Source organism: Artemia franciscana, chromosome 10 (assembly GCF_032884065.1).
Source record: "Artemia franciscana chromosome 10, ASM3288406v1, whole genome shotgun sequence".
Classification (NCBI taxonomy): domain Eukaryota; kingdom Metazoa; phylum Arthropoda; class Branchiopoda; order Anostraca; family Artemiidae; genus Artemia; species Artemia franciscana.
This window is the reverse complement of record NC_088872.1, coordinates 20,307,111-20,333,253: the sequence shown is the minus strand read 5'-3', so window position 1 is coordinate 20,333,253 and position 26,143 is coordinate 20,307,111. Positions and strand designations below refer to the sequence as shown.

Below are 26,143 nucleotides of genomic sequence, written 5' to 3'. Positions count from 1 at the left end.
AATCTTTGATTTCGGGCTGCAAGCCAAAAACTGCCATGTCACTGCCTTTGTTGACGTATTTACATATTTATTTGATTGCCTTTACGGAGTTACAGTATTCAACGTTTATGTGTGCATTAAATGTTTTTGATAATAATGGGGAATATGGAACAACCCACTGGTTATCTACTTCGATGGTGGTACCGTTACGCTTCTTTATTATTGCTGTTTTACCGCCATCTTCAGTAGATCTTCTTCTATATTGTGTGTAACCATCATTGCCAGTAATTGTGTTTGATACTAAAAGTCGAGGATATTGCTTTGTGCACCTTCCTTTGGCCATGCATGGTGAATTTTCGTTCAGTGCACCGCAAGGTCCATGTATCATATTTTTTACAATAATATCATGTAACCCCTTATCGACATTTTAATCAGGTATTTCAGCGGAAATCACATCATCAATTTCGATCCAAGTAATTTTTTATGTAGCCAGATTAGTATATGTGCGTGTGGCAAACCTCGTTTTTGCCATTCCACTGAGTACATCCAGCATCGCACTGACCCAAACACTTCAAGTTTTACTATATAGTTTATCAGTGATTTCAACTTTTGCCGGAAGACACGGGCCGTAATGTCATGCCTATGAACCGCCGATTGTCCTTGAAGTAAAAGCTGCAGTATCTCGTCCCAAGATTGATTACATGTAAATGTAATAAATAAATCTGGACGACCATAGAGACGAACATACGCAATAGCATCTTGAGCATATTCATGCATATGACGGGGACTGCCAGCATATGACGAAGGTAAAATTGTTAATCTTCTAACGTTTGTGGTATTACCGTCATTTATAACTGCATATCGCAAATGAATGAATTGTTCAGAGCGGAGCTTGGTCTGATTCAGGCGGATATATAGCAAACGTTCTGATTCAATTTTAGCATACATATCAACGACAAATTGGTGAAACAATTCACAGCATTTTAAAATATAATTTTCTTCATCCTGCCGAATCATTAGTCTATAGGAATAATAATGCATTGCACTGCATTTCTTATTCATTTCTTTGTTAGTGGCTGGATTCATCAATTTAATATTAAAGTGATAGCCGTCGGCTCCATCCCAAAAAATGATAGGATATTTTAGGGCATCGTAGCATCGATGAGTTTCAGCAATTCTTAACAACTGAGCGTTTCGCTTATGAAGAATAATATCTCGAGGTAAAAACTGATCACCGACCATAACGATTGCCACTTCGTCGATTGTTGGAGCATTGTATCTACGCACATGTTGGCCAGGAGGCGTTTTGTCAGCGGAAATAACAATTTTATGCGTACCAGTAGGCATCAAATCGATGGCTGTTTTGAACAGACGCACTAAATTATTATTTTCGTGGAAAAGATGTTGCAATTGGGAAACGATTGTCCTTTCAACGTTGGGAGAAATTTCGCAATGTGCATTCAATTCAGAATTTCTATCACTGATGAAGTACAATTGTAAAAATTTATGATTATCGCCTGAGAATGGTAGAAGGGACCCTGCTCTATGATACATTTGCCCTTTTACTTTGAAAGTAGACATAAATTGATCTGGATTTTTGATTGGCACTCCAAACGACGTCATTCGGAAACATGAGTTATATTTTCTGATTTGTGACAAAAAACGCTTAGATTCTGACGTAGTTCCAGTACGGAAAGTCTTCAATGGCTCTGGTGGTGCAGCCAATAGAGGAAGTTTAACTTTTCCTGAGGCGCAACACATTCCCATTGTTTCACCATTGAATTTCAAGGCCTTGCAATAGGGACAAATTTTAGACATTGTCCCGATTTGAATACATCTACTCAAGCTATAATCATCGACTGGGCTGTACCTGAATGCCAGGCGATAACTTTCAGGTTGCTCTGATTCCTCGGCACGCTTTCTTTTCTTACTTTCTCTATCAGCAGCAAGCCTGATTTCTTGCTGTTCTTGTGATTCCTCGGCACGCTTTCTTTTCTTACTTTCTCTATCAGTAGCAAGCCTGATTTCTTGCTGTTCTTATGATTCCTCGGCACGCCTTCTTTTTTCACTTTCTCTTTTAGCAGCAAGTCTGCTTTCGCGTTGCTCTGGTAGTTCCTCGGCACGCTTTCTGTTCTTTCTTTCTCTATCAGCCTCAAGCCTGTTTCCTTGCTGTTCTTTTGATTCCTCGGCACGCTTTTTGTTCTTTCTTTCTCTATCAGCCTCAAGCCTGTTTCCTTGCTGTTCTTTTGATTCCTCGGCACGCTTTCTTTTCTGACTTTCTCTATCAGCAGCAAGTTTTTTGGCATAGACTCTTTGAGCATCTTCATCGGCTTTTGCCATTGTAAGTTCATCAGTCATTTTAAAGCTAAAAATTAATAGATTTCTACGTGAACATATATGTCTTAAATATCTTTAATGACGTCACCGTCATAGCAAAAATGACGACAACTAACTTCATGACGTCAGTCGACACAGAAACATGACGTCACCTGACAGACAGACACACAGACAGACAACTTATTTTTATATATATAGATATGTTTTTAACTACGTAAAACTTGCGAATATACAACATTCTTCGCTGTCCCATTGTCTGTGCATATAAATAGATTGTCAGGTTTACCGACTCTTGAACATTCAACATATAACTGTCCATGGGAAAACAATCCGTATTCAGATCTATACCTCATGATTCTAATGATTGCCCTTGAGCTTTGTTGATGGTGATTGCTAATCGACGATTCCCTGTGTCGCCGTCGTCATTTATATATCCTGTGCCCCCGGTGTCCCCGTTGTAGTTGTGTCCCTGTGTCCCGGTCGTAATTTATATTCCATGTGTCCCGGTCGTCATTTGTGTCCCGGTGTCCCAGTCTGTAATTTCTCTTTGAGTGTCCCGGTCGTCATTTATATTCCCTGTGTCCCGGTGTCCCGGTCGTCATTTGTGTCCCGGTGTCCCGGTCTGTATATACATTCGTTTTTGAATTGGTCTTTTTTTTAGTTTTTAGTTTTTTACCTTTTTTTTAGTTTTTTGAAGTTATACCTCATGATGTCCTGGTCGTCATTTATATTCCCTGTGTCCCGGTCGTCATTTGTGTCCCGATGTCCCGGTCTGTAATTTCGTCAGTCGACAAACATGACGTCGGTCGACACACAAACATGACGTCACTCGACACACACACACACAGACAACTTGTTTTTATATATATAGATTTAAAACACCTCCCCAAAAATCAAGATGTTCTAAAAAACCTTTTAATTCCTTCTCCCCTTAATTCCATACTGAAATTATGTCATCCATGTATCTCCCCCGAAATTTGTGTTATAAAAATATGAATTTAACGCTATTGTTTCAATATTTTCAAAAAAAAACAATTTGCTAATAAAGGACTTAAAGGAGCCCCCATGGGTAAACCATTTACTTGTTCGAAAAAATCCCCTCTGAATTAAAAAGAATAATCGGAGAATGTATTGCACAACCTAACAAAATTTATAATTACACTAACTTCCAAAACTGTTTTACCATTAATTAAGTCCAAATTTCTTAATATCTTTCTTTCAAGAAGAATCTCTGCGGCTTTTAAATTAAAATTCGTATATATTGATACTATGTTGAAACTTGAGATTATAGAATTTGAAGAAATATCCACTTCTTTTAATTTTTCACAAGTTCTGTACGTCTAGTTCCCTTTAAAGAGTCAAAAGCGATGGGGAGCAACTAGCTTCTGCTCCATCCCTGACATCCTCTTTTCTCAGAGCCCAGTCAATTGAAATTGTGACATAGCCATTTTGTTACTTAAAGTCCAAAAGTCAAACAACGACGTCTATATGGTGGACATATCCCAAAGAGCCCAGGGGTAAGGGTGGTAAAAAAATTCCCCGGGCTTATAAGGTTCTTATGGAAAAAGCGGTTGCATAAACTTTTATTCAGATTGAGGTCATTTGATTAGAAGCTAGAAGTTTTAATGCTCTTTTTAAAAGTCAAAAGTGGAAGGCAGCCAGCTTTCGCCTCCAAGCCTATCATTCCCCAAAAAATATGCGATCAAAATTTTAAGAGAACTATTTTGTTCAACATTGTTGAAAGGTCCAGTAATTATGTCTTAGGGGACGTCAACCTCCCCACAGTCTTAAGGCGAAGGGTCGTAAGGTAGGCAATTCGTTCATTGTTTACATGTAGTATATGTTATTGAGAAAGGTATGCTTGTTTGAACTTTACTTTCCAAGAAGACCAAGAGCATTTAGGTGAGCCTTTCAGAGAATGCTGAGGGGAGTGCTGAACCAAAAAAACACGTCATGTGTATACGAATTTTCAAAAGGGCGTAACTCATGAAAAGCTGAGTATATTATTTTGGAAAATTCAGGAAATGATAAGGGAAATGATCAAAAAGGCAATATTTGCAGGCAACCAATACTGCTACAATAACCACCACTACTACTGCCACACTACTTCATTTACAATATTGAGTGGAAATTTGAAATAAATGAAAAGACGCTATGTACATGCAGATTATCAAAAAAGTAAACCTTAAGAAATGATTTAGATATTTAGTTGGAACTTTAAGAGAACGCTTCAAGGGGCAGATCATCTGACATAAAGATAATATGTGCACACTGCAGCTAATACTACTTATTATCACTATTTAATTTTTTTTAATTTTTTAAAAATTTAAATCTTAAACATTGTTGAAAAGGTTTTCTCCAATATACAAATAGCAATCCAAACTACAGATTCTTACAAAAAAAAATATATAAAAAGATATAAAACATTTTTTTCCATGACAAAGACTACGTCAATAAAAAACGAACATAAATTAATTCAATAAAGTTTTACCAAAAAACTAGTTTTTCAGCAAAAAGTAGAGCTCCATTAAGCCAAAAATGAGCAGATATAAAGTCAAATAATCTTCCAAGCGTAAGACTACCACAAATCACTGTCGATAAAGAAATGAAACTCAAAACAAACAGAAATCACAATAAATAGCTATGTCAAACTCAAAATGATCAAAAATTAACATGAGTAGGGCTAATAACACCCATCCCTTCCCAAAACCAGAATATAATTTGCTCTATACGGAAACAAATTTAAATTGTCAGTTTAATTTACATATATTTGTGTCTATTCCTTAATGTTTTAATAACGCTTTATTTATTAAAATAAGAAGAGTGAAAACATTTAAAATATATTTTATTTTCGTTAAAGCGCAAATTGTAAGCTATTCTGCAAATTGTAACACAAATTGTAAGTTATGCCCCGGGCATATATGGTTTTACGGAAGGGGCAATAGCATAAATTTTGGAGAAGGCCCATTTGATTGTAAGTTGTAAGTTCTAGTTTCTGTTTAGGAGTCAAAAGTGATCTAAGGGCAAACATGACCCCCACCCCCTTACAACCTGACCCCCCAAATGAATCCGATCAAAATATTTAGACAAGTGCAACATGTTATCCCTATTGCTATTCATTGACAAGCTTGTCAGAGAAAAGCTAGATATATAAATTTCGTTTTTTGCAGAAGTTTTCCAAACTGTAATTTATAGAAGAATAAAACTGGATAAAACGTCTTTAGTGGTGGGGAAGGGGGGCTAAAACAAACAGAACTGCCTTTCCATCACAAATATAAAAAAGAAGAAGAATATGGAATACTTTTTATAAGACATTGGAAATTTATTTTGAATGAATATTTCGGCCCTATATCCAAGGGTTGTCCTGAGCTAGACATAAATATATAAAAGAAGAAAATTTACAGCAACATACGACCAATAAAACTGAAATGAAAATTTTAAAAAATTTAAATGATAATAATAAGAATAATAATAATAACGTTTCCTTAAATAGGGACTTCGGGGAATATTCACTAAAGGCTCTATACAGAAATTTTATTAAAAACGATCTTACACGACAAAAACAGTAAATATTAACACAGAACCAGTCTTAAATAGACCTTTGAGGTTAGCTGCCAAAAAGCAAGATTAATACTAAAAACTTATGTTTAATTATTCTTCTATCATTTCAATGAATTTTCTTGTTTCATCTTATTTTATTTATCAATCCTGGTTCAATTTCGCTGAAGTAAGGATGCTGGGAGTGTTTTAATTTTTTTTTTTTTTTTTTTTTTTAGTTTTATTGTTGTAACAATAAACGTTGTAACGTATGTTGTTGTAAATTTTTTCTTCTTTTATATATTTATGTTTTTGCTGAGGACGGCCCTTGGACTTAGGGCCAAAATATTCAATCGAATTAGATTTCCACTGTCTTACGAAAAGAACTCCCTACTGTTGTGTTGCGAGAGCAACACTTTGGTCTTTTCGTGTTTTTTTCTAGTACCCCAATTTCAGCTTATTCCTAGAAAGTGGTAAGGGTCTAACCTCTGCGATTTTTACGGAAAGTGTGGACCTTAGGCCGGATTGATGAATATGACTTTGTATTTTGGAAAGCTTGGTAGAACTCTTGCCTGGGGCCTAAAAGGATGGTTTTTGCTTGTGTTTCTACCCATTTCTGTTCGAGATTTCAGCTGAGATTATCTTTTGGTTTTTCATACTTGGGATTGCGGTAGAGAAATGGTATCAGATGTGCATCTTAAAATTTAAAAGTTCTTTCATTGCTAAAGAAATTAGAGTTTGTCCTTTCCTCCTTTCTAAGTAATGACGTTAGAAACTTGGCCTACGGCAAAAAAAAAGTCAACTTTTGAACTGAGACTGAGATTTTTTTTCGACGGCAGTAGATAGCTCTTGATGGGCTGATCAAAGTATATTTCATCCTTTTTTTTGAAGAAAAATTCCTCCATGAGATATGCCAGTTTGAAAGTTTAAAGGGGTTGATAACTTCACTAGTAAGGTGCACACTGAAAGCAAAAATAGGCCGATACAGAAATGATATCAGATGTGCCTCTTAAACTTTAAAAGTTCTCTCATTGCTAAGAAAATTAGAGTTTATCCTTTGCTACTTTCTAATGACGCTGGAAACTTGGCCTACGGCAAAAAAGTCAACTTTTGAAGTAAGACAGATAGATTTTTAATTCGACGGCAGTCGATAGCTCTTGATGAGCTGATCGAATCATAGGTCATCCATTTCTTGGTAGAAATTTTTTTCATGAGATATACCAGTTTGAAAGTTTAAAGGGATTGACAACTTCAGTAGTAAGGTATACACTGAAACCAAAAACAGACCAATACCAATTATGAGACATACAGGGGAGTTTTAAGCAACAGTCGTCTGTTTATCTCATAATCATCTTCGGCAATGGGGGGTTTGCATCTTTTATAGTTGGTTTACATATTATTTTTAAACGAGAGAAAAAGTTCTGTTTTGGTAGCTTTTATTTTAATTAATTCCGAAAAGTTCCAAAACTCCTCCATAATATCTACCATTTTCCAAAACATTTCTCCTACACTCAAAACGATCAACATATTTACATGACGAAAAATAATCAAGAGATTTCCGTGTCTTAACAAGGAAAAAAACTTCCCATCTTTGGCAACTTGCTGATATACTCGACTCTAACAGACTTTCTAGCTTTCCTCTGCTATATCTTTATAACAAAAAATACTGTACTATATCCTCTACTATACCTCTACCCTAATATATCCTTGTAAATTTCAAACAACAAAACGTAAATACTATTCGCTGCAGACCTGTATTTCCTAATCAGGCAATCTTGTATGGTTCTTTAGCGCTACTATATCCCTCCCTAGAAGGCTGTGTCAGAGAAAAAAAACCAGTCATATTGACAAAGCGCAAATGCTCCATCCTCCTGTCTCACCTCCCTTAATCTAGCACTAATATTTGCACCTGTCTCTTGGTCTAAAGGGCTAATTTTCTCACATTTTTTTTACTCTTTCTGAGACCCTGCTGTGCTACAGTCACTGCAATTTACTGGCTAACTGGGGTAAAATACAGACCATCTAAAAATTTAGTCTGGTCTCCCCATCCCCTGTACTAAATACAGAAGCAGTACTTCCAAAACTCCGACCGCTAAAAGTGGAATCAGCCGATACACTTCCCTCACGTAAATTACCCTGATTACACTGACTACTGATAGGCAGTTTTGGGGACATGTCAGCTCTGATTTACATCTCTCATTGATTCTAAAGCACTAATTTCTATGCGAACTGTTAATACATCAGTTTTCTCCCACTGGATTAACATTATGTAAAAACATGCAGACTAATTATGCTTTTGTCAACAGTCGCATAAACGGGTTTGCTATCGAATAGAGAGCACTGCAGCTACAGAGCACTGTGTACTGCAGCTGTGATTGATTGCATCTACAACTTTGACTACTTGTGAGTGTAACTACTTCAGACAGTGAATACTTGCGACTACGACTACATGCGACTGTGACTACTTATGACTGCGAATGGAACTTTTTATAGCTACGAATAAAAATGTAACTGGAATGCTAATTGCGACTGCTCGCAACAGTGATTGCGAGTGCGAGAACTTGTGACTGCAAATGCTGCTACTTTTGACTGCAACTACTACTAACTGCGACTGTGACTGCAACTACAAGTGCTGTTTCTACTAATGCAATGGTACCTGTGACTGCAAATACTGCTGTAAATTATCATATATCAAAGTCCATCCAGATTGTCAAAAAGGCTTATATACCATTTCTCAAGAATGTCTATGGCTACAAAGTTGAAAATCCCAGGGAATGTTGAGGGAGATGTTGCATTAAATCAAAAGACACAAGGTGCATTCGAGCTATTAAACAGGCATACTTGGGTTAATTTACGTTGAAATTAAGAGCAGCTATAGCTATTAAGTTGAAACTTTCATGGAATGTGCTTAGGCGAATGTTAAATAAAATCAAAAGACACAATTTGTATCAAAGCTCTCAAAATGGCAATTATACAACATGTCAATAACTTGTACTCAGAGAAAGCTGATGGGGATGTGACCTTAAAAACGACATGTGAACCCCAGTTGTCAATGGGTGTAGCTGCAATATCTCGGAAATTTAAGTTTACTAAGTTTAATATTAAGTTTAAACATTAAGCAAATGTTGATTGGGATGATGAAGTAGCTAAAAAGACACAATATGAATCCTGTTTTTCAAATTACATTTTTGAAATATCTCAGGATCATTTAATAGCATTTAGTTAAATTTCAGATTATGTTGAACTAAGTCAAAAGATGCTATGCATATGTAGCTTGTTCAAATGGTGTGTACAACATCTCAAGAAAAGTTAAAGGGGTATTAATTTGAAACTTTCTGAGAGTGTTGAAGAGGATGTCAAACTTGATCAAAAGACACTGTAAGCATCGCAGTTGTTAAAAGGTCAGATCTGCAATGTCTCAGAAGCGATTTGTGGGATTTAGTTGACGTTTTCAGGGAATGTTTATGAGAGTGTTGAAATAAGGCAAAAGAAACTAATTAGAACTAATAAATAAGAACTGGATATTTTGTCTTGAAACTGAAGAATAAAAAAAAAAAAACATGGAAAAACTCATTATGTTTAACCTATCATAAAACTTTGCAATAGAAAAAGAAATTAAACTAAATAAAGCAAGTTTTCAGAGAAAAGTACAGAGGCATAGAAAACTTAATACCTGCATAAACATGTTATAATTAAAAATAAATAAGTCCTATAATTCAAATAAGACCTATAATAATTCAAACCCAAAACGACCAGAAGTTACTATGGAAGAATAAATTGTAACTTCCCTTTTTATTTAGTCCCAGATATACTGCAAAGACATGATGCCATTCTGCCGGTGGCAAAACATAGACTTCAAATGCTCTTTGGTATTTCCGCGTCATAGCTTGACAGAAGAAGGCTGGTGTTGTACTGGGAAAATTGAAAGCTCTAGCAGGTGAGTTATATTTTTAAGGTGTTTGGAATATTTTCATTTTTGTAATTATTTTTTGTCATAGCTTGGTTAATAGATGAAGTAACTAGAGATCAGATTCAATGTACTAGTTTTGATTAAGCAAAGAATGATACGTTTCCTGTTTATCATTCACTTTTATTTTTACCCCGGACTGTTTTGTTTAAATAAGAGAAACGTAATGTCTGGGGGTGGAGGGTCAAAGGGGGTTCATTTGATCAGAAATTGAAAGCTTATTAGTTCCTTTTCAAGATTTAAAAGTGACTGGATGACAATGAGCCCCTTTCCGTCCTTCATCTGCTCCTGGAAACCCATTTAACCTCCCATGACATCGAATAAAAGCTGTGAGAGTAGTGTTACGGTTCCAGCTACAGAAAGGACATCCTTATTTGTGCACTAAACCTTGCCTATACAACAGACTCTACGCCTGAGGCTTGTCTTGCTTAAATATTAAGTGGAAAATTGTGTTTTTATTTGAAAGCAGGTCGTGCTATTTAATATGAATGGGTGCAATTTATTTTGGAAAGTGGTTCATAGACATTTTTTTTTTGTTATATAAGGTACATCTCTCTGACATAAAATTATTAGTGTTACTACAATTCTTGAAAGACGAATAATGAATAAACGAAGTCAAGAAGATAAGGCTTTTTCTGTAATTACTTTGTAATTATATACATTACCTTTTTAATATATTCTTTAAGGAAATCCATTTTTTTCAATGTATTCAAATATATTTCCACATTCATACCTATTTTTTGAACGAACAATATTGAACTGGCACCCTAAACTGTCTCTCATAATAACCTAGTTTCGAAAAAGCTTTGAGCGAGGCGACATCTTTCAACCGTTAGATTGAGCATACATGGGTAAAAGAATTGGTATGTGTTGCGCGTGTACCATGGAAACAGACAAATATGCTGTGTTATTAGAAGGCTAAAGTTTAACAATTTTATTCAAAGTGAAATACTTTTAAAGTTGATTTATATTTTTTTATTATCTTGATTGGATGTTTTTCTTAAGATAAGTCTAAGTCTCATCGAAATCAGACCGTTCTTTGCATAAGTGTTAAGAACTTCCATGAATATACCCCTTACTAATGTTATAACAGGGCTCAAGGGAGCATTCATGATTGTGCAACCCCCCTCCCAAAGTCCCACCAACAAGGGACTCCAATGTCCTTCCCTAAACTTTTTGGCCTGATGGAATTTATAAGGTTTATGCCTAATCGATTTTTTTGAATTCCTAAAAGCTTTATTTTTTTATCAAATTTATAAATCCCGTTGTTTACGAATATTCAAATAAGTTCTTTAACAGTTGAAAACAAACCAACCTGATGCAAATAATGTTATGTCCACTCCTCCCTCCAACCCTGTTCAGAGTTTTATGCGTAGCTCATAGGTCTTCAAATGTTTTCTTAGCATATCTTCTTGATTTGTTTGTCGGCGGCGTTTTTTTGTTTAGCCCTGGGTGGATTTTCAAGTGATTAAGTATGGAAACCCCCCTGTTTTACATCGTGTTTATTGTAAATACTTTTTTCTCCAGCCTAGAAAAATTGCCATTGGCCTTTGTTACTTCTCAGAAAATACTTTTGGATAATTTTCTAGTGTGTGTGTGTGTGTGTGTGTGTGTGTGTGTGTGTGTGTGTGTGTGTGTGTGTGTGTGTGTGTGTGTGTGTGTGTGTGTGTGTGTGTGTGTGTGTGTGTGTGTGTGTGTGTGTGTGTGTGTGTGTGTGTGTGTGTGTGTTTGTGTTTGTGTGTGTGTGTGTGTCCGTGAAACTCAGCCTAACTTAATGTTTTGTTTCTTTTTAATTAGATTTGAACCTCTACGTTAATCAATAAAAGTCTTGCTCTAGTCTAAAACCTTTTCTAAATTTTATTGGAGTCTTTCAGTGCTAATAGATGATGATAGTAACAGACTGTTACATGTATGTAGGAGTTTTTGCAAGAAAGAAAGGAGCGGGATAAACTTGTCACGACATCGTGAAATGCTGGAAGTATATACACAAGCTTTTGGTTATAAACAAAGATACATGGATTTTGGGAGAGCCACGCCCACTCTCTTTGTATGTGTATAAATGAGTGGACCTGTCAAAAACTGAAAGAAACTAAAATCGAATGGCTAAAAATAATTTTTTTTTACAGCATCCTGGCAACTAAATTGAAATTGTCTGACAGACCACATGGCCGCTCAAGTGGTTTAGTAATTTACTTTGATTTCAATTTCGAAGATTATCAGCTTCAGTTTGATTATTTTGACGGAGTAAAGGTAAATTTCATTTCCTTAATGTTAATCATCTTTTTTGTTCCCGCTCAATTTTTGAAAAAGATCCTAAGAATCTCAATAACGCCACTGATGCTCTCTATTTGATAGCAAACCCGTTTATGCGACTGTTGACAAAAGCATAATTAGTCTGCATGTTTTTACATAATGTTAATCCAGTGGGAGAAAAACAAAAGATGCTTATTTAGTAAAAGCACGTTAGATTCTACAAAGATTAATTTAGATGAACAAGTCATGTAAAAGGTAATATACCCACTGCTGAGCTAAAAATAGTGTTTTCTTTTGCACATCAATTTAAAGGATAATCCTATATTTTTTCGCTCAGAGATTTTGATTCAATGTGCATTGTACAAAAATGGAACTTGTACGAAAAATAGAAAAATCTTTTTATTTTCGAGGTGGGTGTCTGTTTTGAAATGTGAAGTGTGACCCTCCCAAGCCCCGACCGAGACCGAGTCCGTTGGGAAATGAAAATTGTTTGTCTATTGGGACAACCCTTGGGTATTGGGAATCGCAAGCAGTTAGCCAATTGGGTGAAACACCCACTTGGCTATTTTTTTAATTTTGTGTTCGCAAAGAATTCCTGCGAACATAACTCTAGTACAGCTTGCCTCAAACAATAAGTGCGTAATTGGTAATTTGATATGTGTGTGTAGACTTGTTCCTGTGTTTGCGTACGTTTGTGCGTTTTTGTGCTCCTCAATCTAGTCCTGCTAAATAACTATGAAGACTAATCCACCATTCCATCATAAATTTACTATGAAAAAGAAGTAGCATATAAACAGAATTAATGGAAATAAAACTAATTTATTGGGAAGATAACAAGAGGAAAAGTTTGTGTAAACGAATAAGTCAATGCATACCCATACTAATGAACGTATTTTGGAAGATATATAGCCTCTCAGGCGCCTATAGGTTAAAGCACATAAAAAAAGAATTTGTATTGAAATACAAGAAAAGCGAGGACAGTAAAAAGTTCGATATTTCCCAGAAGGAAGTTAAAAACCCTCGTCCATCGTATCTGCCCCCGTTAAAATACAACAACGAAAACAAACAGTCTGCACATGCAAATGAAAACTACCCAAAGAAAAAAAATTGAATGTTTGAGAGGCTTTTCACTCTCAGAAATCCTATACCTCAGGTGGCTAGTACCAAGCATGGCAGAAGTTGCCAAACATAGCGGAACTGTGAGAACGGTGCTAAGAGTGAATGATCTGTCCAAGCATGGCATAAGTATCCCAAGCATTGCAGATGTGTGCTAAGTCTGGTACAAAATCGTGATTTCATAGCAATCTGGGAATTTACATTATACAATTAGGCTACTGAGTTAAGTAATCGAAAATTAAAGAGCCATTTGAAACAGACGGACAGAAAATAAAATTCTTCAATAATCTAAATGTGAAAAGGTCAAACATTACTGTCCATTCATAATTGACTGAAAATGAACAGAAATAAAAATAAATAATCATACCAAACATAAAAGAAATGGGTACTGCTATATACAAATGATTAAATCCTAAACGATTGAAAATTAAAATGAGCGCTAAAGTTAAACCAAAACGGACACAAATTACTACAACAAATTGCTACAAATTACAAATTACACCAAATTACTACTACAAATTCCCCTTCTAACCGTAAACCAAAATAAAAATTGTCGCTAAATAGAGTCTGTAAACTTTAAATGTTGATGCTTCCTGTAATTAGTACCTTAAACATTAAACAATTATACATTATACATTCGGCTCATTTTCAATATATTTCCAGTCACCTTGATTTTTATAGGGATTTTATTCTTTTTTTGTCAGTATTTTGGCATTAATAAGATGCAAACTATTTCCTTATAATAAGATTAGGACATTAACATTGTTTTGTATTTGGGCGAGATGCACAAATTTTGGAAAGAGACTTAATGACGCTTTAATTAAATACGAAAAATGAACGAATTGTACCAAAACCGTAAGAATTGTAGAAAAAACCCATAAAAATCAAGATATTAAGCCCAAGTAACATACAAGAAATTTATAAAAAAACTAAAATTGTTTGTATTAAATGTATTTAATATACTTCAGACCAGATAAGAAACTTCATTATTTGTGCACATTGACGAAGAATGAGACATAAATTTATGGAGGAAAAAATAATTTTCCTTACCAATATTTTTAACACATTTTTTTTTTTTTATCAAACACAAAGATTTATCTATTCCAAATCAGACCAAATAATCTATTCAAAATCACTGTTTTCATTCATAGAGTTCCTAGTAAATTCACTGTTCTCTCCCGATCCCTTCTCTGCATTTTTTTTTCTTGCTGTTCACTTCAACTAGACTCAACCTTCTTTTTTTCCTCTTTTTATTTCTTGAGACAAGCTTGAGCCCTTCGGTTTCTGGGCTGTTGTACATTTTACAGACACGGGCTCTTTGATTTCCATATTCCTTGCAACCCTTGAGTTTAAAATTTCAGGAAGTAAGGATTCATTCCAGAAGGTTTCAAGCTTCAGAAATTTTTTTTCCCAGTATTCTTTCGATCGGTGAACTGTAATTATTTCCCTATCGTCAATAGAGTTATAAGCTATTAAGTGGCATATCATTTTATCCAGTTTCTCGAGCTGGTCTTGTGTCAGGGGGGAAATACCTGAAATTTGTTGTTTAGCGGAAGACCTTAACTGGATAATTCAAGAAAAATCCTGTAACTAAATTTTTTGACTAGGCCACTTCATAAATGGTTTTGAACTCTGGTTTATTATGCACAGTTTTTATCTCTACAGATGTGCCATTAGGGAGCAATCCATCTAAAGATGCAGCAAGATACTGTTGTAGTGGATGCACATTGAGTCCTATTTAATCTGCCTTTATGAGTTTTAAGTTGAATTTGTTTTTATATACTTCTAGCTCCACTACTTCTAAATCTAGGGCCCTTTTTCCTTAGGGCAAAGCAGAATCTAGGTCCCAAGTTTCTCTGATGCTGTTTTCTTCTGGTTGTAATTCTGTGGAAGTAGCTAATAGTCCTTCTCTTAGATCTTTCTTCAACCCAATTGTCATTTTTGGATTGGCCCTTGGTAATGTTGAACAAACAGCCTATACTGGCAAAATCCAGTTTTAAATACTGTTCAGTATATTTTGTATGGCCAAATTTATTTCATCAGAACTCATGTCTGGCTTATTGCAATTTGGTCCACAGTCACGATCACCAAACTTATAATTTCTATTGTTTAACTTAGCAACGTGTTCTCCTCCAAGAGCACTATAATAACTGGTCAAATGACATTTAGATCTTGCACGAAGTTTAGCCGTTTTATTGCAATATTTTTTTTTGTTACCCTAGAAGGACTAAGCCCGAAAAAATTTTTCCAAGCTAATTGTTGCCATTTTGAACCTGAATTATAAGCAAGAGTTTCTCCATTAACTCTTGCATGGTAGGAACCTCGTTTAGACCGGCATATTTGCTTTCCTCCGATGAATTTGCAACAACTGACATGTAGCTTTCAGCTAAGTTTGTATTTGCGTCATTTTTAAGCTGCTCTGCTTTTCGACACACAATATCAACCCCTGTCATAACATCTTCAAACAAGTGCAGGGGAAAAGTATTCCACAGACCTTCTATTACACAGCTCACGGTCAATTCAGCAAACTTAGGACATCCAGAATCACTTTTATGTGGTTTCCGAAAACATGGTACGGACCTATTTTTAACAAGTTTTTCAATTTTTCCGCTGTTCCAATATTTTCAGAATTTATTTTTATCCCACCCGTTAAATTTTTTGTCAGTAGCCGGATAATTTCTCTGGGAAGAAATTTTGTGTACAAAGCTTTTTTATTCTTGCAAAAATTATATAAATGGGTTGTATAGTTCTTTGTGATGTGAATTGCACATTTATGTTTCCGTATGGTGGAGCCGTAGGAAACACTTTGTTTCAGCTTATAAAAAACACTCGAATCACCGTCACCGATAAACTCTAAAAACTGTATTCCGTGCACTGGAATGAAAAGAAAGCAGAAATGATCTTTGGGAATTACTTTGGCGTTTTCAGAAGAAAAACATCTATAACAGTATTTAATTTTTATGCCAACATATAACAGTTTTTTCGTAAATGCATTTATGATAACTGCAACACATTCTTTGGCCGAATAGTTATGTCCTTTGCTACGCTTATTCCAGTCTCCATCACATATCACTTTTGTCCAGTATTAGTCCTCCATATGCCTATCATCACGAATGGCTGAGTTTAAGGCCTTTCGTCGTTTTTCTAGCAAAATTTCCGATAAACTATTCATCCAAGCATTATCAAGCTGCCTTTCTATACGGGAATAAACTATTTGTGACATTGGTTTCACTCCAAGAACCTTGAAAAATTCACACCATGTGGAAGACCCTCCTCCACTACCCATGGCTCCCCAAACAGCCTTCAAATTCAAGCAGCCTTTAAGACTTGTTTTTTTTCAGAAAAAGCAACCTGTACCTGGTCCTTAAAACCTGAAAGATATTCTTTTACGCTTGTTGCTGGACATTCTGGTTCACCTTTAATCCTGTTTTCCCAGATAAACTTATTACACTTAAGTTTCAGTTCAATTTGCAGGCCTTTCTTTTCTAATTGTTTTATAATCAATTTTCATGCACAATGCAGTTTCAATCCGGAATTCCAGATAAGTCTATATCAGTATTGGTAGCGGGGCAATCAAAACCATAAGAACCACTTCCGTTTGCCAGTTTATTTGAATCGTCTATAAGAGGATATACCGATAATTCTTCTGAAATTTTAGATCCATTTGACAAATAATCTTTATCTTGTTCTCCAAGCACCACCTTCCTCCTAAAAAATGAAAAGAACCATAGAAAAAAAACCGTTGTTGATAAGCCAATCATTTGTGAAATATACACACATAAGGAAAATATAGGTAATTATTACCCTATCGGAAGGGCGATCTCATACAGCTTATGAGGTACAAGGTAAAGATCATCAGAGGTAAAATATGACACTTATTTTTCTTAGCTTGAAGTTTAGTTGATTTATGTCTTTTCAGACATGCACACGTGTGGGTGGCACAGTTTCAAACCCCTCCCCTCAGAAATATCTTTATACTTGTGATTTTTCATTAGTTTTTTTTTATATTATCAGCCTCCTATAAAAGGTGTTCCCTGTCTGAAATAACATTCCACATCCAGCACCCCTTCCCTCCAAAAAAGTTATCTTCTGTTTAATATCCCGGAGACGAAAGTAAATGTCCCCCCCAAATCATAAACATGCAGAACTCACAACACATCGGAAACGATTGTACAAGCATTTCAAACAGTTCGTGGTAACGAACTGTAGTGACGAGCGATTCGGCTCAATTGTAAGCAAAGGTCTAAAAAACAGGATTTTGATACAAATAAACATATCAAAAGAATTAGATTTTATGTGATATCAAATATATAAGTTTGATTAAATTTAGTTTTACCCATCAATAGATACGAGCCTGAGAAAACTTGCTTTATTTTGTAAAATAGGAGGGAACACCCCCAAAAGCCTAAGAATCTTAAGAAAAATCACACCATCGCATTCACCGTATTAGAGAACCTCACTGTAGAAATCTCAAGCTCCTGTCTACAAAAATGCAGAACCTCGTATTTTTTGCCGGAAGACTGATCAAGGGTGCGTGTTTATTTGTTTTTTTTTTTTTTTCTCAGGGGTGATCGTATCGCCTCAGTGGTCTTAGGATGTCACGAGAGGGCTCACTGTAATAGAAGTGAAAAGTTTTAATGCCCTTTCTAAGTGACCAAAAATTTGGAGGTCACCTAAGCCCCCTTCCACGCTCATTTTTCCCCAACGTCAATGGATCAAAATGTTGAGATAGCCATTTTCTTCAGCAGAGTCGAAAAACATAATAAGATGTCTTTGGGGACGACTTACTCCCCCAAATTGTCCGTGTGAGGGGCTGCAAGTTGTAAAATTTGACCAGTGTTTACGTACAGTAATGGTCATTGGGAAGTATACAGACGTTTTCAGTTTTTTTGAGGGGGGGGGGGGGGCTGAGTGAAGGAAGCTATGTCGAAGGATCTTTACTGCGAGGAATTTGTCATGGGGGAAAAGAAATTCCATGAAGGGGGACCAGGATTTTCTAGCATTATTAAAAAAGAAAAAATAACGCTGAAAAATAAAAATAAAACAGTTTTTCAACTGAAAATAAGGAGCAGCATTAAAACTTAAAACGAACGCAAATTATTACACATATGAGGGGTTCATCTCCTCCTAAATACCTCATTCCTTTCGCTAAAGTATTTTTAGTAATTTCAACTATTTATTCTACGGCCTTTGTGATTCTGGGGTCATTCTTAAAGAACCGGACAAAATTTAAGCTTTAGTGTATTGAGCGAAATATTGACGAGGGAGCAAACTCCCTCATATATGTAAGAAAAATATACAAATATAGAAGTTCGTTGCGTTAGTTAATTTGTAATTTACGTATATTTATTACTAACAAAAACGTTCGTAAAAAAACAACTAAAAAGTTCCCGTTGCTTTTATAAGTTACCAAAAATTGGAGGGCAACTAGGCCTCATTCTTCATCCCATTTCTTATCAAAATCGTCAGAACAAAAAAAATATGAGAAAGCCATTTAGACAAAAAAAAACAACAGGCAAATTTCGTTTTAAGTATTCATGTGTGGTGAGCCAAGATCAAAACATGCATTAATTTAAAAACGTTCAGAAATTAAACTAAAAAACAAGTTTTTTCAACTGAAAATAAGGAGCGATATTAAAACTTAAAACGAACAGAAACTATTCCGTATATGAAAGGAGTTGTCCCCTCCTCAACACCTCGCTCTTTACACTAAAGTTTTTTATTGTTTTAAAAAGTAGAGTGTTGATACAAAGTCAAACTTTAGCGTAAAGAGCAAGACGTTGAGGAGGGGACCACCCCTTTCATATACGGAATAATTTCTGTTTGTTTTAATTTCAGTCTTTACTTGCAGTTAAAAAAAAACTTGCTTTTTTTAGTGAATGGACAAGAGGGAATGAAACTTGTATATGTAATTTTCACTTACCGGGATTTTAAATTCAGCCACCTTTTGTTGATAGTTTTCTTCCTCATAGCTCAAATGTGTTATTGACAAGTCAACAGTTTTAATCGGAAAGACATGATGGCTTGCGAAAAAAAAAATTCAATGGGAAAGACAAAATGTTGCAGAAAAAATCCAGCTTTTTTTTCATTTCAAACTATTTCTTTTTTTGAAATGATTTTTGAAAAGATTTTGCTTTCAAACTATTTCTGATAGACATCGAAAATTTTCTGTAATGGTTGTAGATTGTAAAATCTACACATAATCCTGAATTCTACCCTCTTGTGCCAACTTTATACCTTCTAGCAAGAAAAATGTTGAAAATTAAAAATAATTTTCTGCACCATTAAAAATAAAAATTTATATTCAAAAGACTAAAATAACTTGATGTCTTTTTTCCACAATACGTATAGCATATACAGAGAAAGTGAAACCAACATTTTTCTCCTTTTTAAATCGAGTCATAAAAAAAATCAGCTCAAAATCGTTTAAATTGCAGAAGTTATTCATGATTTTCTATCATAGGAAAAATAGCATTGGACACAAATCAAGATGATTGGTCTTAAGGCTTATCCTAGATTTATCCAGTCATATTTTTCCTTTGCCAAGGAATCACGAAGAACATACAGCCGTGTTGACATTTTGAATTCGTTTTTCTTCGTGTAGTCTTAGAATAAATTATTAAGAAAAAACATCGATTTCATTTTTTACATATGTTTTTTTTTTCTAATTTGGGAATAACATCAACTTATTTGAGTTTGTTTGACTCGAAACATAATATTGGAAGTGGATTATTTTGTGGATTCAGCAAGCATCCTATTAAAAAAAATTCCGTCGGCTCTAGAATTCTTGTATTTTATAAAACAAACAAATTTTTTTTTTAACTTAGGGCTAAGGAACAATATCGAAACTTAAAAGAAAAGGAATTATCAAATATATAAGGGTATTACCCCCTCCTCAGTACCTCTCTTTTTCGCAAAAGTTTGACTTTTTGTCCCAGTTGTTTAAAAGCGACTCCTGAAACACGAGAGCTGTTTAATTAAAACTAATTTAAAGAAAAAAAGTTTCCAAAAACGAAGTTTTTTAAAGCAAAATAAAGGCCATATTAAATCTTCAGATCAGAAGAAATAAAAACTTACAATAACTCAAACTCTAAACGACCAGAAATTACTATTGAAGAATAAAAGAAACCCAAAACGAACAGAAATTAAGAAGACAATCTTAGCAAAAAAAGCAGGTACTAATATACTTGAATAGGTAAATCTTAATACGAATGAAACTAAAATGAACATGCAAAAGAAGATTAAGACGAACAAAAATATCTTGCTATTAAAGTTTAAATGAAACCCAAAACGAACAGAAATTAAATAAGCAATCATAGCAAACAAACATACAAAAGGAAAAACAGGAAATGCTACCCTTTTTAGATAGTTTATTAATAAAAAAAAAAAATTATTTACTTTTTTCAATTTATAGAAAACCAACTCATAATGCCGAGTATTTGAATTTTTCTTCATATTGCCCAATTTCAGTAAAAAAGAGGAAAGTTGATAGGGTTTTTAAAACTTGTTCTCCAGAGTGTATTGATAGGGAATCATTGTATTTGAGGGATATTTTATTTTGCAACGAGTATCTTGTAAAATTTGTAAATAAAATAATAAGGAAAAGGTAGATTAAGCATGTAAAAGGTAATAAAAACGAAGGTTCTCAACTTCTGGACTCTGCAATTTCCAATAGACACGTTAGATTATCTTACGTACCAATTCTTGGGGAGCAAATCAAACGGACTTTATTGGAACATAATATTGCAACTTTTCTTAAATCAATCGGACCATCATTGAGTAGCTTTCGAAATACTGGAAAAGATAGGTCGGGTAACAGTTTGGCAATTGGAAACACATAAAAAATTGAACGGACTTTATTCAAATATAATCTTGCAACTTGTTTTAAATCAATCCAGCGGCGGATTCAGGTGGGGGGAGGTGTGGGGGGCGTACGAACCCCTAATATAGTTGTGGGTTTGGGGAAAATATCATATTTTCATAGAGGGTGAACACCTTCTCATTTTTCTTTATGGTGGGGTGGTTTCTATACCTACTATTTATTGAATCAATATTTTTCCATCATTTAATTTCAACAGATTTATTAGAACTTTAACCCTCAGTAGATTTTAGACTAAATTTGTGACCATTTCCACGACCTACCTACGGTGTATAATCGTTGAGATACCCTTTAAATTCCTGGTATTTCTTTGGTCGTAAGCTTATCGAAATAAAATATTTTGCACCCCCAGTTCAAAAATCCTGGAGCCACCCCTGAATCAATCAGACCATTGAGTAAATTTTCTAAATTCTGGAAGAGATAGGTCACTTAACAGTTTGGCAAGTGGAGAGACATAACTAATTGAACGGACTTTATCGAAAGATAACATTGCAACTTGTTTTAAATCAATCAGACTATTGTTTTAAATCAATCAGACTATTCTGGAAAAGATATGACAGTTAACAGTTTGACAAGTGGAGTATATAACAGTCCTTGCGCCAGCAGAAAATTTTACGTCGGCCGAAGTCACCAACACTTTTTTGAATATATTATTGAGATCTGTAACTCAATAGATAATGCTCTAAAATTTAAAAAACCTCCAGAAAGCCTTATTTCAGCTTTAGCAAAACATATCTCCTATAATCCGGGCCATTTTGTACATTTCAAGGAAGAAACAGCCTTTTCCAATGATACAAGTTTTACTCAATGGGCTGTTGAAGCATTAGAAATAAAAAAAACACACATTCGTAGAATTATCAGTAGCAACTCTTAGCTTTTCCCCTCTCTTTCCACCGGGGTTTAATATTTACTTCACTCAAAATTTTGTAAAATCTAGCAAATTTAGCAAGTGATTAACTATAAATGTTTCATTTACCAGTTCCCTTTCATAAATCTTAACTACAAATTTTGTCTTGTTCAGTTCTACAATAGATATGTCTAAGTAGGCCATTTTAATAAACTAGCTATCTAGCATATTTATGTTTGTCACACAAGCTTCTATTTTAGATCCTTGTTCATCAAAATGATGAGATCCCAAAGTCATCATCACCATGGGTGATTGCACCTCCAAAAGCAATTACCTCTATTTCAATAAGTGCTCTCCGAACTGTGGCGTCATCAAATGTCGATGGACTTCTTCCCTCAAAACGTTTCTGCGGCTTTGACCATGAGTACGGTTTTAGCTACGGGAAGAGCAATCCTGGAACTATTTGTGAAGTCAACCAGCTAGCGAAGAAAATGCTAAAAAGATGCGGTTGTAGACCTTTCTACATGCTAATCAGTAAGTCACACGATATCAATCAATTGTTTTTTTTTTGGGGGGGGGGGGATCTTATTAAAGACCAAAATGACAAAAAAGAAGAAAAAGAATCGTCTGATCCTTATTCCAAATCGTTATTTTTTCAGTTTTGACGCATGTTTAATGAAAATTGTATATCAGCTAAATGAAAAATACCCCCCTTGCTCTATCCAAATATTTAAATGTTTTAGAGATTTCAGTATAAAAACTTTTGGTCGTTATAAGCAGCACATATACGATGAAATAGTTAGTGTAAATTCCTGACAGCAACACATTCGGTTAAATAACTGACAGTGTAAATACAAATTTGCAAAACAAGCAAGTACAACTGTTTGAAAGGCTCGCATTCAAAACATTGAAAACACTTAAATATTTCACTTGATTGTTCAAACCCTTAGTTGAGCCCAAAAGTCACCCATCCAACTTACTTAAATTCTACAAAGTGTGCATGAATTTTTCGTTCACTTTTAGAAAATACTTGACCTGATTGGATATTCTCGGCAATAAATGTATATATATATATATATATATATATATATATATATATATATATATATATATATATATATATATATATATATATATATATATATATATATATATATATATATATACTAGCTGTTGGTGGGGGCGCTTCGCGCCCCCCCAAGCCCCCCCCCGCGTAAAGTCGTTACGCGCCATAATAGTTACGCGCCATTGTAGTTGTGTCCCTATGTCCCACCTGTGAATATAGATATATATATATATATATATATATATATATATATATATATATATATATATATATATATATATATATATATATATATATATATATATATATACACCTGTTTCCCCCGGTGTCCCCGTTGTAGTTGTGTCCCTGTGTCCCGGTCGTCATTTATATTCCCTGTGTCCCGGTCGTCATTTGTATCCCGATGTCCCGGTCTGTATATACATTCGTTTTTTAGTTTTGTTTTTCTCCTTTATTTTTTTCTTTTTTTTTTCTTTTTTAGTTTATTTAGATTTTTAGATTTTTTAGTTTTTTTATTAGTTTTTATTTCTTTTTAGTTTTTTTGTAGTTTTTACCTTCTTTTTAGTTTTGTTAGTTTTTTTTTTACTTATGTCCTGGTCGTCATTTATACTCCCTGTGTCCCGGTGCTTTGTTGATTGCTAATCGAACATTCCTTTTGTCCTGGTCGCTTTCTCTTTGAGTGTCGTCATTTATTTTTTTCTTTTTTAGTTCTTTTAGTTTTTACCTTTTTTAGTTTTTTTTAAGTTTTTTAGATGAAAATTTTTTTTAGTTTTTTCCTTTTTTTCTTTTTTGTTTTTATTGGTTTTTACCTTTATTTTAGCTTATTTTTCAGTTTTTTCCTTTTTTTTAGTTTTTTTTTATTTTTTATTTTTTTAGTTTTTTACCTTTTTTTAGTTTTTTTTTAGTTTTTTTAGTTTTTTAGCTTTTTTACTTTTTTTATTAGTTTTTAGTTTTTTTTGTAGTTTTTGCCTTTTTTTAGTTTTTTCAGTTTTTTTTTTAGTTTTTTATTGGTTTTTACCTTTATTTTAGCTTATTTTTCAGTTTTTTCCTTTTTTTTAGTTTTTTTTAGTTTTTAGTTTTTTTAGTTTTTTACCTTTTTTTAGTTTTTTTAGTTTTTTTTAGTTTTTTAGCTTTTTTATTTTTTTTATTAGTTTTTAGTTTTTTTTGTAGTTTTTGCCTTTTTTTAGTTTTTTTAGTTTTTTAGCTTTTTTATTAGTTTTTAGTTTTTTTTTGTAGTTTTTGCCTTTTTTTAGTTTTTTTAGTTTTTTAGCTTTTTTATTTTTTTTATTAGTTTTTAGTTTTTTTTGTAGTTTTTGCCTTTTTTTAGTTTTTTCAGTTTTCAGTTTTGTCACCTGATCCAGTTTTTTCAGGTGACGTCACCTGATCCACAGATCCACAGATCCACACACAGACAACTTATTTTTATATATATATAGATATATATATATATATATATATATATATATATATATATATATATATATATATATATATATATATATATATATATATTCCTGTTAACGATTGCTAAGGAAGAGGGGGAGGACTATAGATTTCGATGAAAAATTATCCTGCCATAACAATGCAATGGAAGAAATACTTAGGGTTGTCCTTGTTTCTTTGTTCGCTTTTTTCATCCTCTGCAGTCAATTTTAATTTATAACGCGAAGATGGTAAGGCTCAAAACTCCTTGATATTTTCGGAAAGTTCGGACCTCTGGCTGGATTGATTAGGATGATATTACAGCCGCGAAAACATAATTTGCCTACATATCCCGTCTGGGGCCAAAAAGGATTGTTCTTACTTGTCTTTAAGCAACAGCTTATAGTATGTGAGCCGAGTTGTATTTTTTTCTGGGGGGGGGGGGGCATATTTCTGCGATTGATTGGGAGAAATCCCTTTAAACAGGTCTGTATAGCCGTAGTATTCCTTCAACAGGGACAAGCAAAGTCCTATGCTTCAGTTTAAGACAGGGCATTCTAGTCCCTCGTATCCAACAAAACTTCTAAGAGAGTCTTAACATTTCAAGGGGATAATGAATGCTTATTTTTCTATGAAACCATTCAATTGGTACAAACAGAGCCCTAAATGCATATGGTGTTATAACAATTTCCGGGCGATAAGGAAATTCTTGGAAATGCTTGCCAGTTCTAATTTATTGGTCAAATGGAATTTCGGGTACAAGCGGCCAGGTGCACAATACCCATCTGGCTAGTCTCACGTGATCATTGGTAAAAAAAAGTTTGATGGTGAGTTGCTTAGTATTTCAGTATCAAATAGACATTATCATTAGTTTACCTTGTTTCAAGTTGGAAAACGTTCTAATATTTAAGAAAATGATTGATCTTATACTACTGCACCTTGAAGGAGTTAAAAGTGACCGTGAAGACAACAGCTCGCAATGTAGTAGTTGAAATCGGAAAGGATTGTCGACTAGCATTTAAGTCGGATGAAACGTTTGGTAGGTATGTTGTATCGTTGAGTAAATTTCAGTTGAAAGAACAATGTTTCGCAGCAAAAGCGAATATAATCCATATTTCCCAACTTCAACATGAATTGAATGCAATCATGAATCGCATCGAAGATAACAGATTGACTTGCCTCATGAGAAAAGAGTGAAAATGTATATTATTCTACTATTACATTTCTGATAATAAAAATATTTTATAATGATTTGTTTTTTTTTTCTGGTTAGATATTTTAGTTAAGCGTTTACTCGTCTCTCTCTCTCTCTCTCTCTCTCTCTCTCTCTCTCTCTCTCTCTCTCTCTCTCTCTCTCTCTCTCTCTCTCTCTCTCTCTCTCTTTCTCTCTCTCTCTCTCTCTCTCTTTCTCTCTCACTCTCTCTCTCTCTAGAAGCAAAAAAGAGCATTAATATTATTCTTAAGTCAGTTTCTATTTGATGGTACGACAGTCGATATAGTGAAAAATGTTTTGCACGTGTTTGCTATGCTTATATACATTAGGCTGCTTGTTGTCATGTGCAAATCGTACTGAAGTTGAGGATTATAACAAAAAGTGTAGATTATTTAAATTATGTAAACTGCATAGAGGATGCTGCTTTAAAATTAAGGATTGTAATTCTTGTCAAGAAGAGGCTTGTGACATTCATTCTAGAGGATAACTATGCTCCAATTGTTACTATGATAAGTGTGATCAATGGA

General features: G+C 34.2%; 1 protein-coding gene across 2 annotated transcripts in view; it reads left to right on the top strand.

Moving 5' to 3' along the window:
- The window catches only part of LOC136032393 (sodium channel protein Nach-like), a 107,461-nt gene that overhangs the window by 18,221 nt on the left and 63,097 nt on the right, over positions 1-26,143 (top strand). For both annotated transcript variants that reach the window (XM_065712704.1, XM_065712703.1), the window contains exons 2-4: positions 9,654-9,790; positions 11,947-12,070; positions 22,176-22,449. In XM_065712704.1, coding sequence (XP_065568776.1) covers positions 9,675-9,790; positions 11,947-12,070; positions 22,176-22,449 — 514 coding nt within the window. In that variant the 5' untranslated portion in view covers positions 9,654-9,674. The remainder of the gene's footprint in view (positions 1-9,653; positions 9,791-11,946; positions 12,071-22,175; positions 22,450-26,143) is intronic.